Source organism: Plasmodium berghei, assembly GCF_900002375.2.
Source record: "Plasmodium berghei ANKA genome assembly, chromosome: 14".
Taxonomy (NCBI): domain Eukaryota; phylum Apicomplexa; class Aconoidasida; order Haemosporida; family Plasmodiidae; genus Plasmodium; species Plasmodium berghei.
In genome coordinates, this window is record NC_036172.2 from 1210969 (window position 1) to 1229145 (window position 18177).

Here is an 18177-nt window from a genome sequence, read left to right on the forward strand (position 1 = left end):
GTAAAATATAATGAATGTAAAAATAATAAAACAACTATACTCATAATGACGATCACGAAATTTGAAAAAAAAAAATTTTCTAAATTAACTACGATAATATAAATGGCATTTATAAAATAAATGAAAGAAAAAACACAATTCATATGTTTATAATTATTATGAAGTTATGAATAGTTTCTTATTACAAATTTTGTTTCTATACATTTAAATCATACTTATAAAGTTTAGTTCAACAACAAAAAATGTCCTTGATCATTTGGAATATGCATATATACATATGTATGCGCATATATTGGCGCAAATACACGGGCATGTTTAGTTATTATTCCATATTAATTTTAATGATGTGGATTTATGTCTTTTTCATATTGTTCTAAATTTTCATTTTGCTTAACTTCATATTTATCAGTTAAATCATCTGCAAAATGATCAATTTCTTCTTCAGGGTCTTCATCGTCAATAATTTCGTTGTTAAATCTAAAACTGCTTGTTCCTTCGTTACTTAATTTACTTTCTGATTTGTCAAATGATTTATTTTCTATAAGAGGTTTAAGAGCACTTTCTAAATTTTTATCTAATAAGTCTGCGGCTTTTAAACCTACATATCCAGAAATTTCCTTTACATAAATCTTCAAATTTTTTATATCATCATCATTTAACTCATCTTCATCGTTGTCTTCTTTTATATACTTGCTTATACTGTTTTGGATTTTTGTAGCTAATTCAGAAGCTAGATCATCTTTAATATCATCTAAGTCTTTATTTTTCACGTAGCCATTTTTTATGAGATCCATAAAACTATAGCCATTGTCACTCCATTTTGTATTTAATTTTCCATCTTGAACATTAAAATTTGCCTTGCCTCCACTTCCATTATTTGATGAACCTTTTATATTCATGCACTCGTATTGAGCATTTTGTGAGCTCAAAAAAAATAATAATAGACACCCTATGGTTGATGTTGGAATATTAATACACTTCATTGTGAATAGTATATATTTTTTTTTTACTAATTATTATAATGTAAATAGTTTAATCTTTATAAATATATATTTTCTTATACGATTATATAACTTATTTTGTTTATTTCAATTTTTAAAATTTTATATATTAAACGATAGCCCTAATGAAAATAATTGCCTCATAAATATGTAAAACATAAAAAATATTTTTATATCATTAAATTATATATCACTAATTACGATTTTAAAAAAGCTGGTTTTAAAAAAATTTGTCTTAAAATATATATAGTATGGATATTAATTTTATATTTATTTTGCATTTGCTAATTTTTCGTATTTTGCACATATCTAATCCGTAAGTAATTTTTACTAAAATCTACAATTTTTAGTGTATTTTCACAATTTATATATTTTATGATAAAAAAAATTAATAAATATAGTGTGCACATATACAATTTTTTTTTAATTTTTCTTCTTTTTTATGTGCAAGGTGTATTTTCTTTATTTTAAAAATATTAGTTAAGTATTAGCTAGATTGAGATGAAATTGTTTTTTTTTTTTCATATTTAATGTAATAACTAGATGTGCATTGAGCTGAATATATATCCCGTTTTGCCTAAAATACCCAATGTAAATAAGTTTTTTTAAATGTAATCTTATATATTTTTTTCGATGATATTTTTTATAGAAGAAATACTTATTTATTTTTTGAGCAATTGAGCTTTTAATAGTATATAAAAAATACATAGAAATTGCTGTCTAATACACATATTTCCTTATTTTGTAAATATAATTAATAAATTAGCATGAACTTTATTTTAACTATAATACCGTTATTAATTAAATTGGCCATTATTTGTTGATTTTATTTTATCAAATTATCTGGAAATTATTGTCTTAATGCATTTTGTTATTAAAAATGTTACGATTATCACTTAATGTTGTTTTTAAAGAAAAAAAATAATAAATGGGATTAAAAATAATATATAATTATAATAAAATTCAAAATATCTAATATCTATGTTCTATTATTAAAATCAAAGATGTGTTTAAAATAAGGAAATCAAATCCACATAAAAAATATAATAAATTAATTAAAATATAAGCATAATATTGAAAAAACAAAAAACATATTTTTTAAATCATAAGGTAAAAAAGCATAATATTATAAAAAACATCACTTATATATACATATGTATGTATATATATATTAAAAATATAATATAGTTTCTGTAATTCTGCAATACAAAAAACTATAAAATGTTACACAATAATATTGTTTACATTATTATTATTATTATCATTGATATTAAATGTATATTTTTTTCAAATAAAATTAGTCTTAATTAAAGAAATCATTATCGAAGTTGTCTTCTTCAGTTTCTTCATATTCATCATCACCCCCTGCATAGTCCCATATATTATCACTAACTGGCTTGTGAACGGCTTCTTCTATCTTGTTAAAAAGTGCTTTTACTACTGGGGACACCAATGAGTATGTATGGCGGTTGACTTTAGGAGGTTGAATAGATTGTGCTACAATTTTCTCAACTGGCTCCAATCCTAATCTTATGGCTTCAATAAGTACTTTCTTTGCATTTTCTTTTATATGTTTTTTTATGTCAAATTTGGTTTGCAAAAATGATGACGAGTCTTGTTGAAATGCACTAAATATTTCATTGGTAATTGTTTCAGCTAATCCATTTCCAATATCATCAAGTGATGAAGATTCGGATATAAATGACGCTAAACTTTTTTTTATACGATTGGAAGATTCGACTCCACCTTCAAGAAATGACGACATTTCTGATCCATTTTTGCCTCTCAAACATAGAACATTAAAAAAGCAAAAAAATACAAAGACAGATGATATAACTGACAATTTTGTTAATTTATTCATTTTTGTATATTTTAATTATAAATGACAGTTTGAATGATGATAAATTCTTTTAAAATGATATTATAAAATTTATTTCACAAAAAACGAATATAAAAATGCAATCGTAAAAAAAAGACAAAAAAAACAAGAAAATTATATTTAAAGATTATTTCATTTATAATTTATATTTAAAATTATATTAAAAATATATATAACATTTTTACAAAATAAAAATTAAAGATATTATTTTATTTCATTTTTATTGTAAATTTTATTATCTTTAATTTTTATTAAAAATCCAATTGTGTAAGAATAATGTTGTAAATAATATCTACCAACCAAAAAATATAATAAAAAGCTAATAATTAAAGCCAAATTTATAATTATAATTCGATTGTTCATAAAAATAATGCAATAAATTGAAAAAATAGCTCTTTTTTCTTTTATTATGTGTATAGCTACCTCACTTTTTTTTTGTACATGTAAAAATCGACAAAAACTTATTAACATTTTTATTATTTGCATTTTTTTCATTGATATGAACCACCTGCAGCTCATTACAACAACATAAATAAAATTAAGCTAGACACCCAATACATATGTGCATATAGTGTGTAGCACTTGATCAGAACAAATATTACATTATTTTTTTTGCATGACATTTATATTTATGATGTGTTCATATTTTTATTTCAAGAGAGGATTAATCGTAAATATAGCCATAAAAATATAAATATATGAGACTCACGATATTATATGTTTTTTTTTGTTCATAAAGTTTGATATCATTTTAAATTATTTCAACAAAATTACTCACAAGTGTGCATGAAGACATCAATTAAAATATTGTGAAATATTTTGACATGAGTTGATTAACCCAAAGGTACCATAATAAAATATATATATTTATGTCTTTAGCATTTTGTAAGTGAAATTTTAACATAAATATTTTACATATTCCCTCTTTCTCATTTTTACACTCTTAAAAAATTGTAACTCTTTAAAAAAAATAAAATTTTTGACCTATATTTTATTTATATAGTTTTAAGGTCATTTTTTCATATTATGATATTGTAAAAGGTCTTTTATTTTTCAAATATTATAATGATTTCCAATATAAAAAATAAATAAACGATATTAAATAATATGTGTATTAAATTAGCTTTGGCATCCCTTATAAGATAACAAGCATATTTTAAATATATTTTTTATTTCAATGTGTTTTGAGCTAGCAAAAAATTATTTCACCTTTGAAACATTTTTATATTCATTATTAAAAATATCATTGAGTGAAATTAATATATGAATGTATATATATTACCTCATTTTTCACGGCGATATGTAGATTTTCCAATGTTCGCATATTGTTTAAATGCACATGGAAAATAGCAGGTTTAGAATTCTCTTAAAACATTTTCACTGTATTATTAATTCCGATATTTTTACCATTAATATAGGATAATAAAAAATGAAATAAACATAGCATATGCTCTTTTTATATAAATTATTCATTATGCAAATTTTTAATATATGTTTTCTATTAATTTTTTTTTTTATGCTTAGTATAGACATATGCTACAGTAAATATTTGTGTTATGCGCAAATTCGATAAAATTAAAAAAATTGTACATAATAATAAAATTAAATCTTGCATTAAAGAAGTATATATAAAAACATATTAAGTATATTATTTTAATTGTTTAAGCATCCTTTGAAACTAAAAATTGTTATTGTCTTAAAAACACCTAAATAAAAAATATATAGAAAAATCATAGCAATATTATGATAAGAATATACAATGAATAATTATATTATATGCATAAAATGCAATATTTATTCATTTTATTAAGGGTGCCGCCGCATATATAATATATATGTAAATAAATATATACATTTGTATGTGTTTTCTTACACTATAACGTAACTGGCACATATATATACCATCAATTATGAAATAAAAATAATCCGTTATCTGTCTTTAAGTAGGTTATTTGGTACAAAAATAACATTTTTGTGTGTTATTCCCATACATTTTAATGCATGTATATATTTTTACTATTTAAAGGAAACAATAAATTGTTCTATAATTAGGATCCCGTTTTTTCTCCCAAAAAATAATGGACCTATAGTTAATAAATATTTCATTAAAATATAAAGAATAATAAATATCATTCATGAAAATATCTGTAAAAGATATATTTTTTCATTTAATTTTAGTGCAAATTATAATATATAATATAAAATGTGAAATAAGTGAAAGTTTATATACTTCTAAAAGTGATGATACATATAGTATCGACGAATACAACGTTGCTAATTTGATAAATGAAAAACAGTCACATATTACAAATACAAATTTAGTTAATCAAAATGAACGATTGAACAATAGTTATAAAGGATTATTAAACAATCAATTAGATTCTTTGGGTAAAAGACATGTATTACAGCACTCGCCTGGAAATAATAATAATAATAATATCAGTGTTCTTGAGAAATTAAATAAAGATAATTCCTTAATAAAACATACTAAAAGAGGTGCATATTTTATTCACATAAAACAGCATAATATAATTAATAAAAATGAAACAAAATTAAACACAAACACGAATAATGCACAATTTACAAATACAAAAAAAAGCATTATTAGTTCTCATGATCATTTGGATAAATACAACAAAACTTATATTGATAATCTTAAAAGCGTAAAGAATAATTTTATCGTGCCAATTTTAGATGATAACAATACTGATTTCGATGATAATAATTATTTAGAATCAGAAAAATATATCCCGATAAAATATCCATTTGACGGGCATGAGATGAAACATAATAATAGCAATGTTGATGGGAATAATATATATCATAATGAGGGGACAAACAAAAAAAGTGATGTAACTGAGAAAGAAAATTATAATGGAAATATAAAACCTACTACATGCACTAAAAATAAAAAAGAAAGTATAAATAAAACGCTAGACACAGGAAATGAATTTGATTTAAGGAATGCGCTACTAGATGATTATAAGCCTGATGTAAATAATTATACAAATATTAAAAAAAGTTTTAAAAATAAAAAAAAACAAAGAGTTACAGAAAAATTTAAAGATTTTGATTTAGCAGACGCTTTAACACCAAATATTAATGAGCATATTTCAATAAATGATGGAGAAAGGAACAATGAAAATGCGAACTTTATAAGCATGAAAGATTGGGGTACCAATGATGAAATTTCCCAAAAGGGAACGTTATACAAAGAAGATGTAGATATGTCCTTAAAATATTTGGGATTAGGATATGACATTATTATGGGAAACCCAGAAGGTGATCCATTGCTAAGCGTAGATCCAGGGTTTAGAGCCCCAGTTCTTCAAATAAACATTAAAGATGTTGGTATAAGCAATAACAATGATAATATAGAACTAAATGAGGGCAACCAAGATAGTCATTCAAACATTGATGATATAAAAGATGGTGACAATAAAAAAAATCGTAGTAATAAAAAGAAAATAATTCCATGGATAATTCCAGAGCATTCATGCAACCAATCAAAAAATGTCGAAGAAATAAAAAGTTTAGAAGAATATACATTAGAATTATTATCAGATGTTAAGGTAAGTACTCCTTCTATATTCCCATATTCTTTTTCAGCTTCTGCGGGATATAAAAATGCATTAAAAAAATTCAAAATTCAAAATTCAATTATATTTATGATGAAGATATATTGCTTAAGATATTATACTGGTATACCTACAACTACCACAATGTGGGAATTTACACATAATTTTCGAAATGCTTTAAATAAATTGCCTCATACATTTGATGGCTTAAAAGAAGATAATGAATGTACATACGAATATTATATAAGCAAATCACATAGCCCTCAATGTGAAAAAAACGTAAATAAATGGATGACTTTTTTTAAACTTCACGGTACGCATGTAGCACATGAAATGTATTTAGGTGGCAAAATAATAATAAAGGTAAATATAGAAAAAGAAGAATATAATAAAATAAAAGAAAATAATTTAAATATGAAAACAATATTTGATTTTTATTTTCATAAAATGGGATTATCTGTAAGAAAAAATAAACAAGTCCAAAAATTTATAAATAAAATACATGGATCAAAAACAGTGTCTATACTTGGTGGGCATCCAGGTTTAAATATAGATGATTCATCATTTTTTGAAAAATGGATAAATTCAATTGATAAAAATTCTATGCCTATAAGGACGAAATTATTGCCATTTAGTTTTTTTATGGACGATCCAAATATGATAAAAGCATATAGTGATGCATTAATATTTTATGGTTTAACTTATGGAATACAAATATTTGATAAAAAGCAATATAATCATAATGAAATTTCTATTGGTGATTATTTAGAAAAATCTATTCAAAAAATATATCATGGTGCACCTCCTGGGTTATTAATATGCCCAATTGGTAGTACTATATTAATGGGGTTTTCCCTAAATTTAGATTTTTATAAAAATCAAAGTTTAAACGAAATAGTCGGAATTAATACTTGTGAACAAATGAAAGAATCATGTAGTGGAAATGGGTTTACAAATAAATATTCAGATATAAGAATATGGGGTCTATGCTCAGAAAAACCATTATATTTTATAAAGCAAGTAGTAGAACAAAATGAAGCAACTAAAACAACAGCAACATGCCCTGAAAATTCTGTGATTTTATTTGGATTTGCTTTAATGAAAGGAACAGGTAGATCATCTGCTAATGTAGTAGATCTTTATCCTTGCCGCACAGGCCAAAATAGTTGCTCAGCTGTTTTACAAAATCAAAAATTTAAACAAAGTATGATATATATTGCATGTGTAGATAAAACAACTATAGGATTAGATAATCTACAAACTTTTACTAAAGTAAAAAATCTGGGATATGTTGACCCAAATAATTATCAAAATGATGGATACCTAGATTTTGAATGTCCTCAAAATAGTACTCTTGTATTTGGTTTTGCTTTGGAATTTCATACAAATTTCCAAAAAGCTAGAAATAATTTTATAAAATGTTCTAAAGAAGAAAATACATGTAGCATAAAAGGAGTAGGAATTAACACTAATCTATATTTATTTAAGAAAGACAAACACTCCCTTGGAATAGTTGCTCTTTGCCGCTCGGCAGCTTCAAAGATGGGGCAAAATTAAGAGCCACGTCTTATTCAATCATTTTTTCATTGATTCTTTCATTTATTTATTATTTTAATATATTTTTGAACTTTCATCGATAATTATTCATTATATCATTAATATTTTTAACTTACAATTACGAATGGATATGCGTAGTGGAAGATTGCATGTTTTTTCTTTAACGAATTTTTCAATAATTTTATTAATCTCAGTTTTTTGGTCATTTGAAAAAATATAAGCATTTACTAGAAAATTATATTATTAAATACAGTTTTCCAATGCGATCCTATTTCCCTTACTCTTCGAATTTTATTATGCCCACAAATGACGTTTTATTTACAAGTTACATTTATTTATAAGAATATTTTTTTTTCGAATTATATATTTTTACATAAATTGATAGTATCCATTTTTTAAAAAAAAAGAGGAAAAATAACAAACTATGGAAATTATTTTGGATATAAAAAATATACAATATACTTGAATTATTAAAAGGGAAAATAATCATTTAGGCTACTTGATCTAGTGGTATGATTCTTGCTTCGGGTGCAAGAGGTCCCGGGTTCGATTCCCGGAGTAGCCAAAACATGGCATTTTGCACGTTGTCAAATTTTTATTTATGTTATAGATGATTATATATATAATAAAAAATTGTATATATTTTAAAGATTGTTAAAAACTATAAATAATAATATAGCAAATTCGTATTAATCCTATATTTACATGCATGAAAAAATAAATGATTTAGGTATTTTATTAGCTTTTAGATTTTCAATATTTATATGCAATGAAATATTTTGAAGTACAAATTTTTATAAAATTCACCTACTATATATATATATAATATTTTGCATTATATCTTTATATTATATAGAGAAAGATACATACAATATAAGAAACCTCTTAAATAATTTAATAAATTTATTTTTGTGTGTGCTCGCAAATTGTAAAGAATGCATAAATTTTAAATTAAATTTGAGTTCGCAGTTGTACACCATATATATATTGAGAAAAACGTCACTATTGTAACATGCATAATTGTTCAGCGAAAAATAATATATACATTTATCAGTATACTAATGTTATTTTAATTAACATTCCATTTTATTGATGTAAGGTTAGTTATATTTTGTATGGAATGGCTAAAATGTTAAAAGGATAGAATGAATAAGAATAGGAGCTGAGCAAATAATTGGCTAACCATTTAATAATTTCATTTTGTTTTTTTTTTCGCTTTTTTAAAAAAAATAAGTTCCTCTTTATAATCCTACATAGCTTTACTTATATAACTTCAAATAATTAATACATATAAACAATAAAAATGTGAAAATGTAAATCAGTAAATATGAGAATATGTCATAAATAAAGGAATATATCGGTAAAATAATTTTAATAATAATCGGTTATAAAAAATACAATCATAAATAATAGCTATAATAACAATGATAAGCAATATAATAAATTCATTGACTAAAATTATATTTCACACAAAGAACAAAAAAAATAGTTCGCTATTTAGTTTAATAATACTCTTGTAAAATGGGGTATATATAAATACAAGAAATATTCTTGTACCCATTTTTTGATGTTTATAATATATATATTATGGATTAATACATCATATTTGCTCATTTTATGCTTAATAGGAAAGAAAATTATTTACAAAATTGTATAATGTATATATTATTTCTATATTTAAAAGTGAATAAATGGGTTTATTAATATTTCGAAAAACCGCAGAATATATCATTGTAAAATAAAGTTAAATAAATATATCCATATATATAATAACATATATTTCACTCTGAAAAATGCAAAAGTTGAAAAGCTATCACATAAGTCACATAAATGTGAAAATGATGTATGCTAATATAATATAATTTTTATAAATAAAGAAAAAATAAAGAAATATATGTGACGCTCCCTTTAATGCATTTGCAATTATAGCAACGAATAATAAAAATGAGATGGACTAAAAAAAAAAGGAAAAATGCTAAATGAAAAGTATTTATTTATAGTTTACAGTTTTCGCCTTATATTTTATATTCATCAAATAGTAATATATTTTTTTAAAGAATTAAATATTTAAATATTTAATTTTGATGTCATTAACTACCCTCGAAACAAAAAAAGAAAAAAAAATTGGAATTAATAAATAATACAATATACATAGATTCTTTATTATATGTTTTACTTTTTATTGTATATATTCTTTTATATTTTTTATAAAAATTTTGTGTTTGCTATATAAAATTTTAATATTAAGGATTTTTTACATATACGCGTAGTTATATACTACCTGTACGTAGATATAAATATAATAAAGTATAAACATATATAATATATATACAGAATGCATATATACACGTTCATATAAGTATAAATGGATATATTCTCACTTATTAGCCCTTTTTTGCAAACTCTTTATATTTAATTTATTTAATGCTAAGCTTTTTTTTAATTGAACAAAATATAATATATATATCTTTGAATCTTTATTTAAATTTTTTTAATATTTCTCCTATTATTTAGCCATATATATGTATATATATTTGGTTATGACGTTTGTATATATTAATTTTGAGTCTAATATTTATTTAACTTTCATCTTATCATTATATACTGCCACGTTTTTGATAATGTATACACGTGTTTGAGGGGAGTTTGTTTTATGGGTACATGTGTATAATATAGGTCTTTATGGAGATAATTACTTGGACATTTTCCAATAATGATGATACAAGATTTGAATATATTATTTTCCTTTGAGCTATTTAATTCAATGAATAATAAAGTGTTTCCACATATCTGCTTATACTGAAATATATTTAAATTTGTGGCATTTTTTATATCTTTAAAGTGGATTAAACATTATTTGTGCATAGATATAACATTAATATATATGTGCATATTTAATCGTATAGAAATGCGCCAAAGTTCGTATGTATCGTAACATAGAGTGATACGTGATAAATAATTAAAATAATGAATATATAATTTGTTTGTTTTATATTATGTTTATTTTTTCCTTTGCCCCACATTTTATTTTTATTATTATTTTTTTTAATTCAAAATAAGTTTTTTTTTTGAAAACAATTTTGTTGGCAATTCTTCCTCATTTGTGCTTTTCGCTTTCAAATGAACACAATGAATCAATATAATGCCCCAAATAATGAATTTAAAAAAGATGATAAAATATTTTGTATAGAAGACATAGCAAATAAAAGTTCACCAAAATATGAAAATGATATAAAAAATCTACCACTTGTTTCGAATGAACATTGTGTAAATGTAAGGAAGAAAAAAATAGAACCAGCAGGGTTTGCATTCTATACTAAATATGAAATACCAATATTAAAAGAGAAAGAAAAAATTTTGACAAAAAATAAAAATAAAAATATTCCTATTGATGAGCTTTTTTTATATAAAGACAAAATAGATTACTTAGAGGAGATTAAAAATAATAAAGATGATGATGAAAATAAGGATAATAGTAAAAATTTAAAAAATGAGGAATATCAAAAAAATGATAATTATTACGAGGAAAATAATAATAGTAAGAAGAAAGAGGAGAAGGCTAGCTTAAAAAAAAATTCAAATATAGTAAAAAAATGTATAAATAATAATATAAATGTTTATAAAGTATTAGGTGTAGAAGAATCTGATGATTTCGAAACTATTAAATTGGCATACAAAAAATTAATTTTAATTTTTCATCCTGATAAAAATAAAGGAACTAGTATATTAAACGAAAAAGAAAAAGCGAAAAAAAAAAAAAAAAATAACAACAATGATAATAAAAATGATGAAGCAAAAAAAGATATTTCATATTATATAGAAAAGTATAATATTGAAAAATTAACCCAAGAAGAAAAAAAAAGTATGTTCTTAAAAGTCCAAGATTCATATGCTGTCTTATCTGATAAAATTTTGAGAAAACAATATGACAGCTCTATTCCTTTTGATGAAACAATACCAACTAAAACTGCATTAGATGAGGCTCCAAACTTCTATGAATTCTTAAGTCCAGTTTTTAAAAGAAATGCTAAATGGTCAAGTAAAAAGCCAGTACCAAATATAGGAGATGAAAATACAAGTATAGACAAAGTAAAATATTTTTATGATTTTTGGTATGAATTTACAAGCTGGAGAGACTTTTCATATCAAAACGAATATGACTATGAAGATGCTGAATGCAGAGAAGAAAGACGATGGATGGAAAGAGAAAATAAAAAAATTCAAAAAAAAGCATCAAAAGCTGAAAAATTAAGAATAAATAAATTAGTAGATTTAGCATATAATAATGACCCAAGAATAATTGCAGAAAACAAAAGGATAGAATTAGAAAAACAAAGAAAAAAAGAGCTAGCCATGTTAGAAAAACAAAAAAATAAAATGAACACAACAACAAATGTGTTACAATCTACAAGCAAAAATAGTAGTAATGATAGTATTGATCAAACAAATTCTTCTAATGATAAAAAAAATAAAGATAATAAAGCTGCATCTAAAATATGGAAGCATCATATTAAATCTATTTGTGTAACAAAATTATATAATATTTTTAATTTTAATTTAATACAAGATAAACTGAATGATATGCCATTTGATACACTGTGTCAATTTATATATGAAATATATTTATTTTTAAATTTTAACATAAATAAGCCAGAAAATTCGTCCGTCGAAAAATTTAGCATAAGCCCAAATCTTGGGAAAAATGAAAATAGCCAAACAAAAGAAAATAAGCAAAATGAAAAGGAAACTACATTTATAAACACAAGTAAAAATACTCGAATGCCCAACAATAATGATAATAATAAACGTAGAGGAAAAAATGCATCATCAAATAATACAGGAAATGAAGGTAACAAAAATACTGGATTTATAGGGCATTTAAAAGGCGTTGAATTGAGTGAAAAAGATATAGAATTATTACTTGACATTTTTAGAAAATATATAAATAATTTTAACACAATTTTAGAAATGAAAGAAAATATTAATACTCAAGATATAAAAAATGAAAAGGGGAACCCAGAACAAAATGATGTACATACTGATGAAAAAAATAATATTAAGACAAATTGTTACCAAAATAATAAAGTTGCTAATGAAGAAATAAAGGAAAAAAATAATACTAAAGAAATAGATGTAGAAGAGAAAAAAAACAAAAAAGAGGGTGATGAAAGTACAGAAAACAATACAAGCACAAAATGGACGCCCCAAGAAGTTTCCTTATTGTCAAAGGCTTTAAAGCTATACCCAGGCGGAACTAAAAATAGATGGAATGTTATTGCAAACAGTATTAAAACAAAAAATGTTAAAGAAGTTATTAAAAAAGCCAAAGAAATGTTCGAAAATGAAACATTAAAAAATTTGAGTAAGAATTTTGAAGAATCAGCATTTGATAATTTTAAAAATCAAAATAAAGGGGTAATGAAAAAAATAGATAATAAATTAGATAAAAGAGAATATAAACATATAAATGATCAGAATAATATAAGTAGTGCTCATAGTAGTGATAATAATTCTGAACAAAAAAAACCCTGGACCCATGAAGAGCAAATGCTTTTAGAAAAAGCGCTAATGAAACACCCAGCAACTATACCCACAAAAGAAAGGCTAAAATTGGTAGCAAACGAATTGAAAACTCGATCAGTCGAAGAAATTGTTCTCCGACTTAAAACAATCAAAGCAAAAATCATGGCAAAAAATGCTGCTAAATAGGCCTTCAATTTGAGGACACAAAAATGGATGAAGAAAATAAATAATCAAAATGGAATATTAACATGATCACAACATTGCATAAAAGGCTGCAACTCTTTAACATTTTTCATGTTCTTTACTTTTGAGGTTGTACATTAATTAGTCATATTATATGTGCTTTTATTACAATACCTGTTTTGGTATCAATATTAAGCTACTAAAAATTATCCCTTAATGTTCACCAATATGTAATATTATTCGGAAGAGAGGAATATACACACATATATTCATATTATTAATAAATATGGCTTATTTTATATTTCGGAAAAGTATGGTTTTAATTATATCAAAAATAATTGTGGATAAATAAAGTATTAGGGAATAGGGGACTATATTTGTTCATGTATGTGTTAAATATGCATGCATACTTTAATTTTTGTGGGTATATTATTAATTTTTTATCCGAAAAAAATATACAAGCAAAATGTCTCTATTTCGTTTCATTATTATTAATTGCGCTATTTTAATTTTTTTTTTATTAATTTTTTATTTTTATTTATAAATATTTATTCATATTTTGTAACTTTTAAATTTTTTTTTTATTTCATATATGTTTATAAGGTGGCAAATATATCACTATTCTTATAAAATTGCTTTTTTCTATTACTTTTTTTATTATAATAGCATTATCATAGTTTTTATTAGACACTACTTTATAACTATTTGCTTTTTTCAGTTTAAAGTATAATTTGAATATTAACAAAAATGAGAGAAAACAATAAAGTAAAATAGTCTATATAAATTTAACAAATGAAATTGTAGACACAAATAAAAGCCGAAATATCAATAAGCAATTAATTTTATTATTTGAGGACATTGTTCACTTAACTAGCACTTTAACGAATAAAACTGATTAATTCAGGATAATGAAAAAATATGTTACATGCCAAATATATCGAAACATAGTATCCTATTTATTATGATAGTATTCCACAATTTCAGCGTTGTTTTTTTAAACGATATCTTCGTCCACCTTTCTTGTCACGCATAAATCTTTTATTTATTAATCTACTTTGATTTGGTAATTTATATGTTCTGATTTTTTCTTTTCTTGGTATCCAGGGTATAGTAGATAGTCCCATTCTTTTTTTTTTGTATTTTTTTTTTTGATGTTTCCTTATTTTAAAATATCGCCTTCTTTTTGTACTTATATTACTATTTAATATAAAGTTAAATTTATATTTTGAATAGAAAAAGTGTAAATTGGTAATATTGTTAATAGCACAATGGTTTTTATTGAAAATTAAACTATTATAATGAAATATATTTGTCTTTAGAAATTCATTTTTATAATTGCTACGATATGCATCTACACATTTTTGAGGAAATCTAAATATATTCTTGAAACAATTTTTCAACATATGGACAAAAAATGTGGCAAAAAAATGGAAAAAGTTGTACTATTTTGTATCTTTAAAAAAAATATTTTTTATTTCTTTAAATGAACTATAACGACAATTCATATTTATATGTTACATTACCCGTGTGTACCTATGTATATACATATATACGCATATTTCTTTGTCCTTATTTTACGATATTATTATATAAAAAACTACTGCAATATTCCCTTACCCACAAAAAAACCTATCTATATATTTATATTTTTAAAATAAAAACTATCATAAGTTATTCTACAAATAATTTTTAACGAATAATCTTGTAATACTTCAAACTATTCTTATTTTTTTTGAGAATATTATTTTTGTTCATATCTAATCATTTTAAACTATTGCTATATGTTGTGTATATAATTTTATCTCGATTATTTGCTAATTTTTCCATTTTGTAATTTTTTTATTCATCATTTATGTATCACTTATTTAGCTATTAACCGTTAAGTTTTATTTAAATCCATATTTTTTGTAATTTTAAAAATGTATAGATACACAATATCATACGCATTGCCAATAAAGGGCATATCAATTGATATGTATATCATAAATAAAAACGAAAAAAAAATATCACTAAAGAAAAATTAATTTTGAATGCGTCATGTAAAGCAAACACATTCGCAGCATTAAACTTAAAAAATATATGCATATATAATAAAGCCTTCTAATAATTTTTTTTTTTTCTAAAGGAGTTCTTTAATTTTGGTATCTAAATGTTTTTCCATATCTGATATTGCATCAATTTCGTATTTTATCCCTGATCTTTTCATATTCTCAACTTGTTTTCTTGAAGGTTAAAATAATTATAAAATAGAAATGATAAAATACCAACGATAAAATAGCAAATATGTAAACATATGTAATACATTTTTTGTTTATATATAATGCTATTTTCCTTTTTATTAATTCCTTTTGTGCTCTTCATTTACGTACAAGTATAAAGACTTATTTTTAAACTTACACCCATCGATTCGTTTCAGAAGCTCCAAATTTGTTGCTGTCATTTAACCTTGTACATATGCTAAACGGTATGTCAAAATAAGAAAGGAGAAGTAAATATCTCTGAATAATATATAATAATCTTTGTATATGCACATATATACATAGTTGTATTGATGCACATTATTTTTTGGTTATATGCATTTTATAAGTATACTTGTCCATAATTCGAATATCTTTTAAGGATAATTTGGTAAAATCGGTTTCTTTCAAAGTTTTTTTTCGAATTCCTTCTTCTGGAGTGAATATACTTATCCATTGCAAATTATTAATTGATATATCGTCCATATCTATATTTATTTAAAAAAAATAACAATAAAATAAACAAGCAATGTTCATAAAATATAAAAATACGTAGCTCATTGAACATAAAACATTTTTTTTCGTTTCTCTCATTTTTATTTTTTCTTTATCAATATTATTATTTACAATAATTTTTTGACTCGAATTTTGCGGAATATGTGAAAGCGACATTCAAGCCTTGGTTAAATAAAAAGTGTGAATAAGAAATAAGCACATATATATATGTGTTTGTGTGCAACATGCACAGTAAAGGGGGAATAAATTATTGTTTTGTATTTCAAAAAAATAAACAATTGAATAAACATAACTATTTGTGCAATTTTATTTGTTATTTCTAAACACCATAAGCATCATAATCAGTTAAGCAAAAAAACTTTAGAGTTTTATTTTTTTTCTGAATTTCGTGTATGAGTTGTCTGGTATTTATATCTGAAGAAATACAAAAACAAGAAAATAATAAGTGATTGAGGTATATAAATTATATGTATCATGAAATGATTTTTCAAAAAAAAATAAACCAGGAAAGCCCTTAGCAGTAATTAAAATCAGTGGTCCGTATTTAAATATGAAATTTGATTGAAGTAGTTTAAAAAAAACTGTTTCTTTTTCAATTATTAAAACATATTTCACCGTTGTTGCTATTTTTAAATCTAATACTCCAAATGGAGATATTAAATGCCCTCTTGTCTGAAAAAGGGGAAATGGAAAAAATAATTATAAGTGAATAATAATAATATAAAGAAAATATATGTGAAATATTTTAAATAAATAAATGTAATTTATATTTCGATCTGTCTCAACTTCAAAAATACTCATGCAGTCAATCCAATCGCCTAAAATTAGAAAAGAGTTGCATGTTTGAGCACCTATTTATTTTTCGAGGTGTATATGTAACTATGGATATATATTAAAGTGATAAATAAAAATAAATGTTTATGGAAAAGTATGAGCATATAAGTCTAACTTAAATTTCTTTCTTTTAATAATAGGTTTCCCCTAATTATTCCCTTAGGAGAATTATATATATTTAATATTTCCCTTGGTTTTTTTATAATTTGTGTTAATTTTCCTATTGTTCTATTTGAAATATTTTGTGATATAAACAATTGAGGATTTGTATAAAATATTTGCCTCAAAGTTGTGTATATATTATCATTAATGTTTTTAAGTATTATTTCGATAATGTAATATAATCTTGTTATTTCAATTATATTATTTTTTGAGATAACTTTTTTTTGCTTTTCATCTAATAATTTTAGAATAAAACTAAACACGTGTTTTTCCAACACGCTTATTATATCAGTTTCATCGTGCATTTTTTTAATTTATATAATATGTGTATATATATATAAAGGTATAGCGCGTTACCCAAATACATTAATGTAGAAAGACGAAGAGGCATACAGCAGGTATGATGCTGTGATATTTATACCACTTTTTTTTTATTTGTTCTTTTTTATGTAATAAAAAATATAGCATATTGGAGAAACTATCAAATAAAAAAAGATATATATATATATATATAGAAAACCGATTAAGACATTTTTTAAACTTTCGAGAAAATCGAGCAAACTTCAATTCTATATAGTTTTGTGAATTTTTTACATTGTTTTATTTTATATTATTTTTAATTTTTTTTTTTAATTTTTATAAAATATAATTCCTTTATTCCCATATTTTTTTTATTCAGAACAAAACAAGGAACATTTTTTTTTGCA

General features: G+C 23.0%; 6 protein-coding genes and 1 non-coding gene across 7 annotated transcripts; 3 read left to right on the forward strand and 4 right to left on the reverse strand.

The window, feature by feature from the left end:
- Nucleotides 1–338: 338 nt before the first annotated feature.
- PBANKA_1432200 (male development gene 1) lies at nucleotides 339–983 on the reverse strand (the record flags this gene model as incomplete). The annotated part of the gene is made up of 1 exon (XM_034567673.1): nucleotides 339–983. The coding sequence occupies one exon, from the start codon at nucleotides 981–983 to the stop codon at nucleotides 339–341; it is 645 nt and encodes a 214-aa protein (XP_034424147.1).
- A 1321-nt stretch (nucleotides 984–2304) lies between these two features.
- PBANKA_1432300 (cell traversal protein for ookinetes and sporozoites) lies at nucleotides 2305–2862 on the reverse strand (the record flags this gene model as incomplete). The annotated part of the gene is made up of 1 exon (XM_034567675.1): nucleotides 2305–2862. One exon carries the CDS (start codon nucleotides 2860–2862, stop codon nucleotides 2305–2307), a length of 558 nt encoding a protein of 185 aa, XP_034424148.1.
- A 2153-nt stretch (nucleotides 2863–5015) lies between these two features.
- Nucleotides 5016–8015, forward strand: PBANKA_1432400 (perforin-like protein 2; the record flags this gene model as incomplete). The annotated part of the gene is made up of 1 exon (XM_034567676.1): nucleotides 5016–8015. The coding sequence occupies one exon, from the start codon at nucleotides 5016–5018 to the stop codon at nucleotides 8013–8015; it is 3000 nt and encodes a 999-aa protein (XP_034424149.1).
- A 493-nt stretch (nucleotides 8016–8508) lies between these two features.
- On the forward strand, nucleotides 8509–8580 carry PBANKA_1432451. The gene has a single exon. It is a non-coding gene; the product is annotated as a tRNA-Pro (tRNA).
- A 2555-nt stretch (nucleotides 8581–11135) lies between these two features.
- On the forward strand, nucleotides 11136–13724 carry PBANKA_1432500 (DNA-binding chaperone, putative; the record flags this gene model as incomplete). Its single annotated transcript, XM_034567677.1, has 1 exon — nucleotides 11136–13724. One exon carries the CDS (start codon nucleotides 11136–11138, stop codon nucleotides 13722–13724), a length of 2589 nt encoding a protein of 862 aa, XP_034424150.1.
- A 977-nt stretch (nucleotides 13725–14701) lies between these two features.
- Nucleotides 14702–15124, reverse strand: PBANKA_1432600 (conserved protein, unknown function; the record flags this gene model as incomplete). Its single annotated transcript, XM_034567678.1, has 1 exon — nucleotides 14702–15124. The coding sequence occupies one exon, from the start codon at nucleotides 15122–15124 to the stop codon at nucleotides 14702–14704; it is 423 nt and encodes a 140-aa protein (XP_034424151.1).
- A 716-nt stretch (nucleotides 15125–15840) lies between these two features.
- PBANKA_1432700 (meiotic recombination protein SPO11, putative) lies at nucleotides 15841–17775 on the reverse strand (the record flags this gene model as incomplete). Its single annotated transcript, XM_034567679.1, has 8 exons — nucleotides 15841–15943; nucleotides 16119–16178; nucleotides 16314–16446; nucleotides 16586–16636; nucleotides 16802–16888; nucleotides 16978–17146; nucleotides 17261–17292; nucleotides 17424–17775. The coding sequence occupies 8 exons, from the start codon at nucleotides 17773–17775 to the stop codon at nucleotides 15841–15843; spliced, it is 987 nt and encodes a 328-aa protein (XP_034424152.1).
- Nucleotides 17776–18177: the final 402 nt, after the last annotated feature.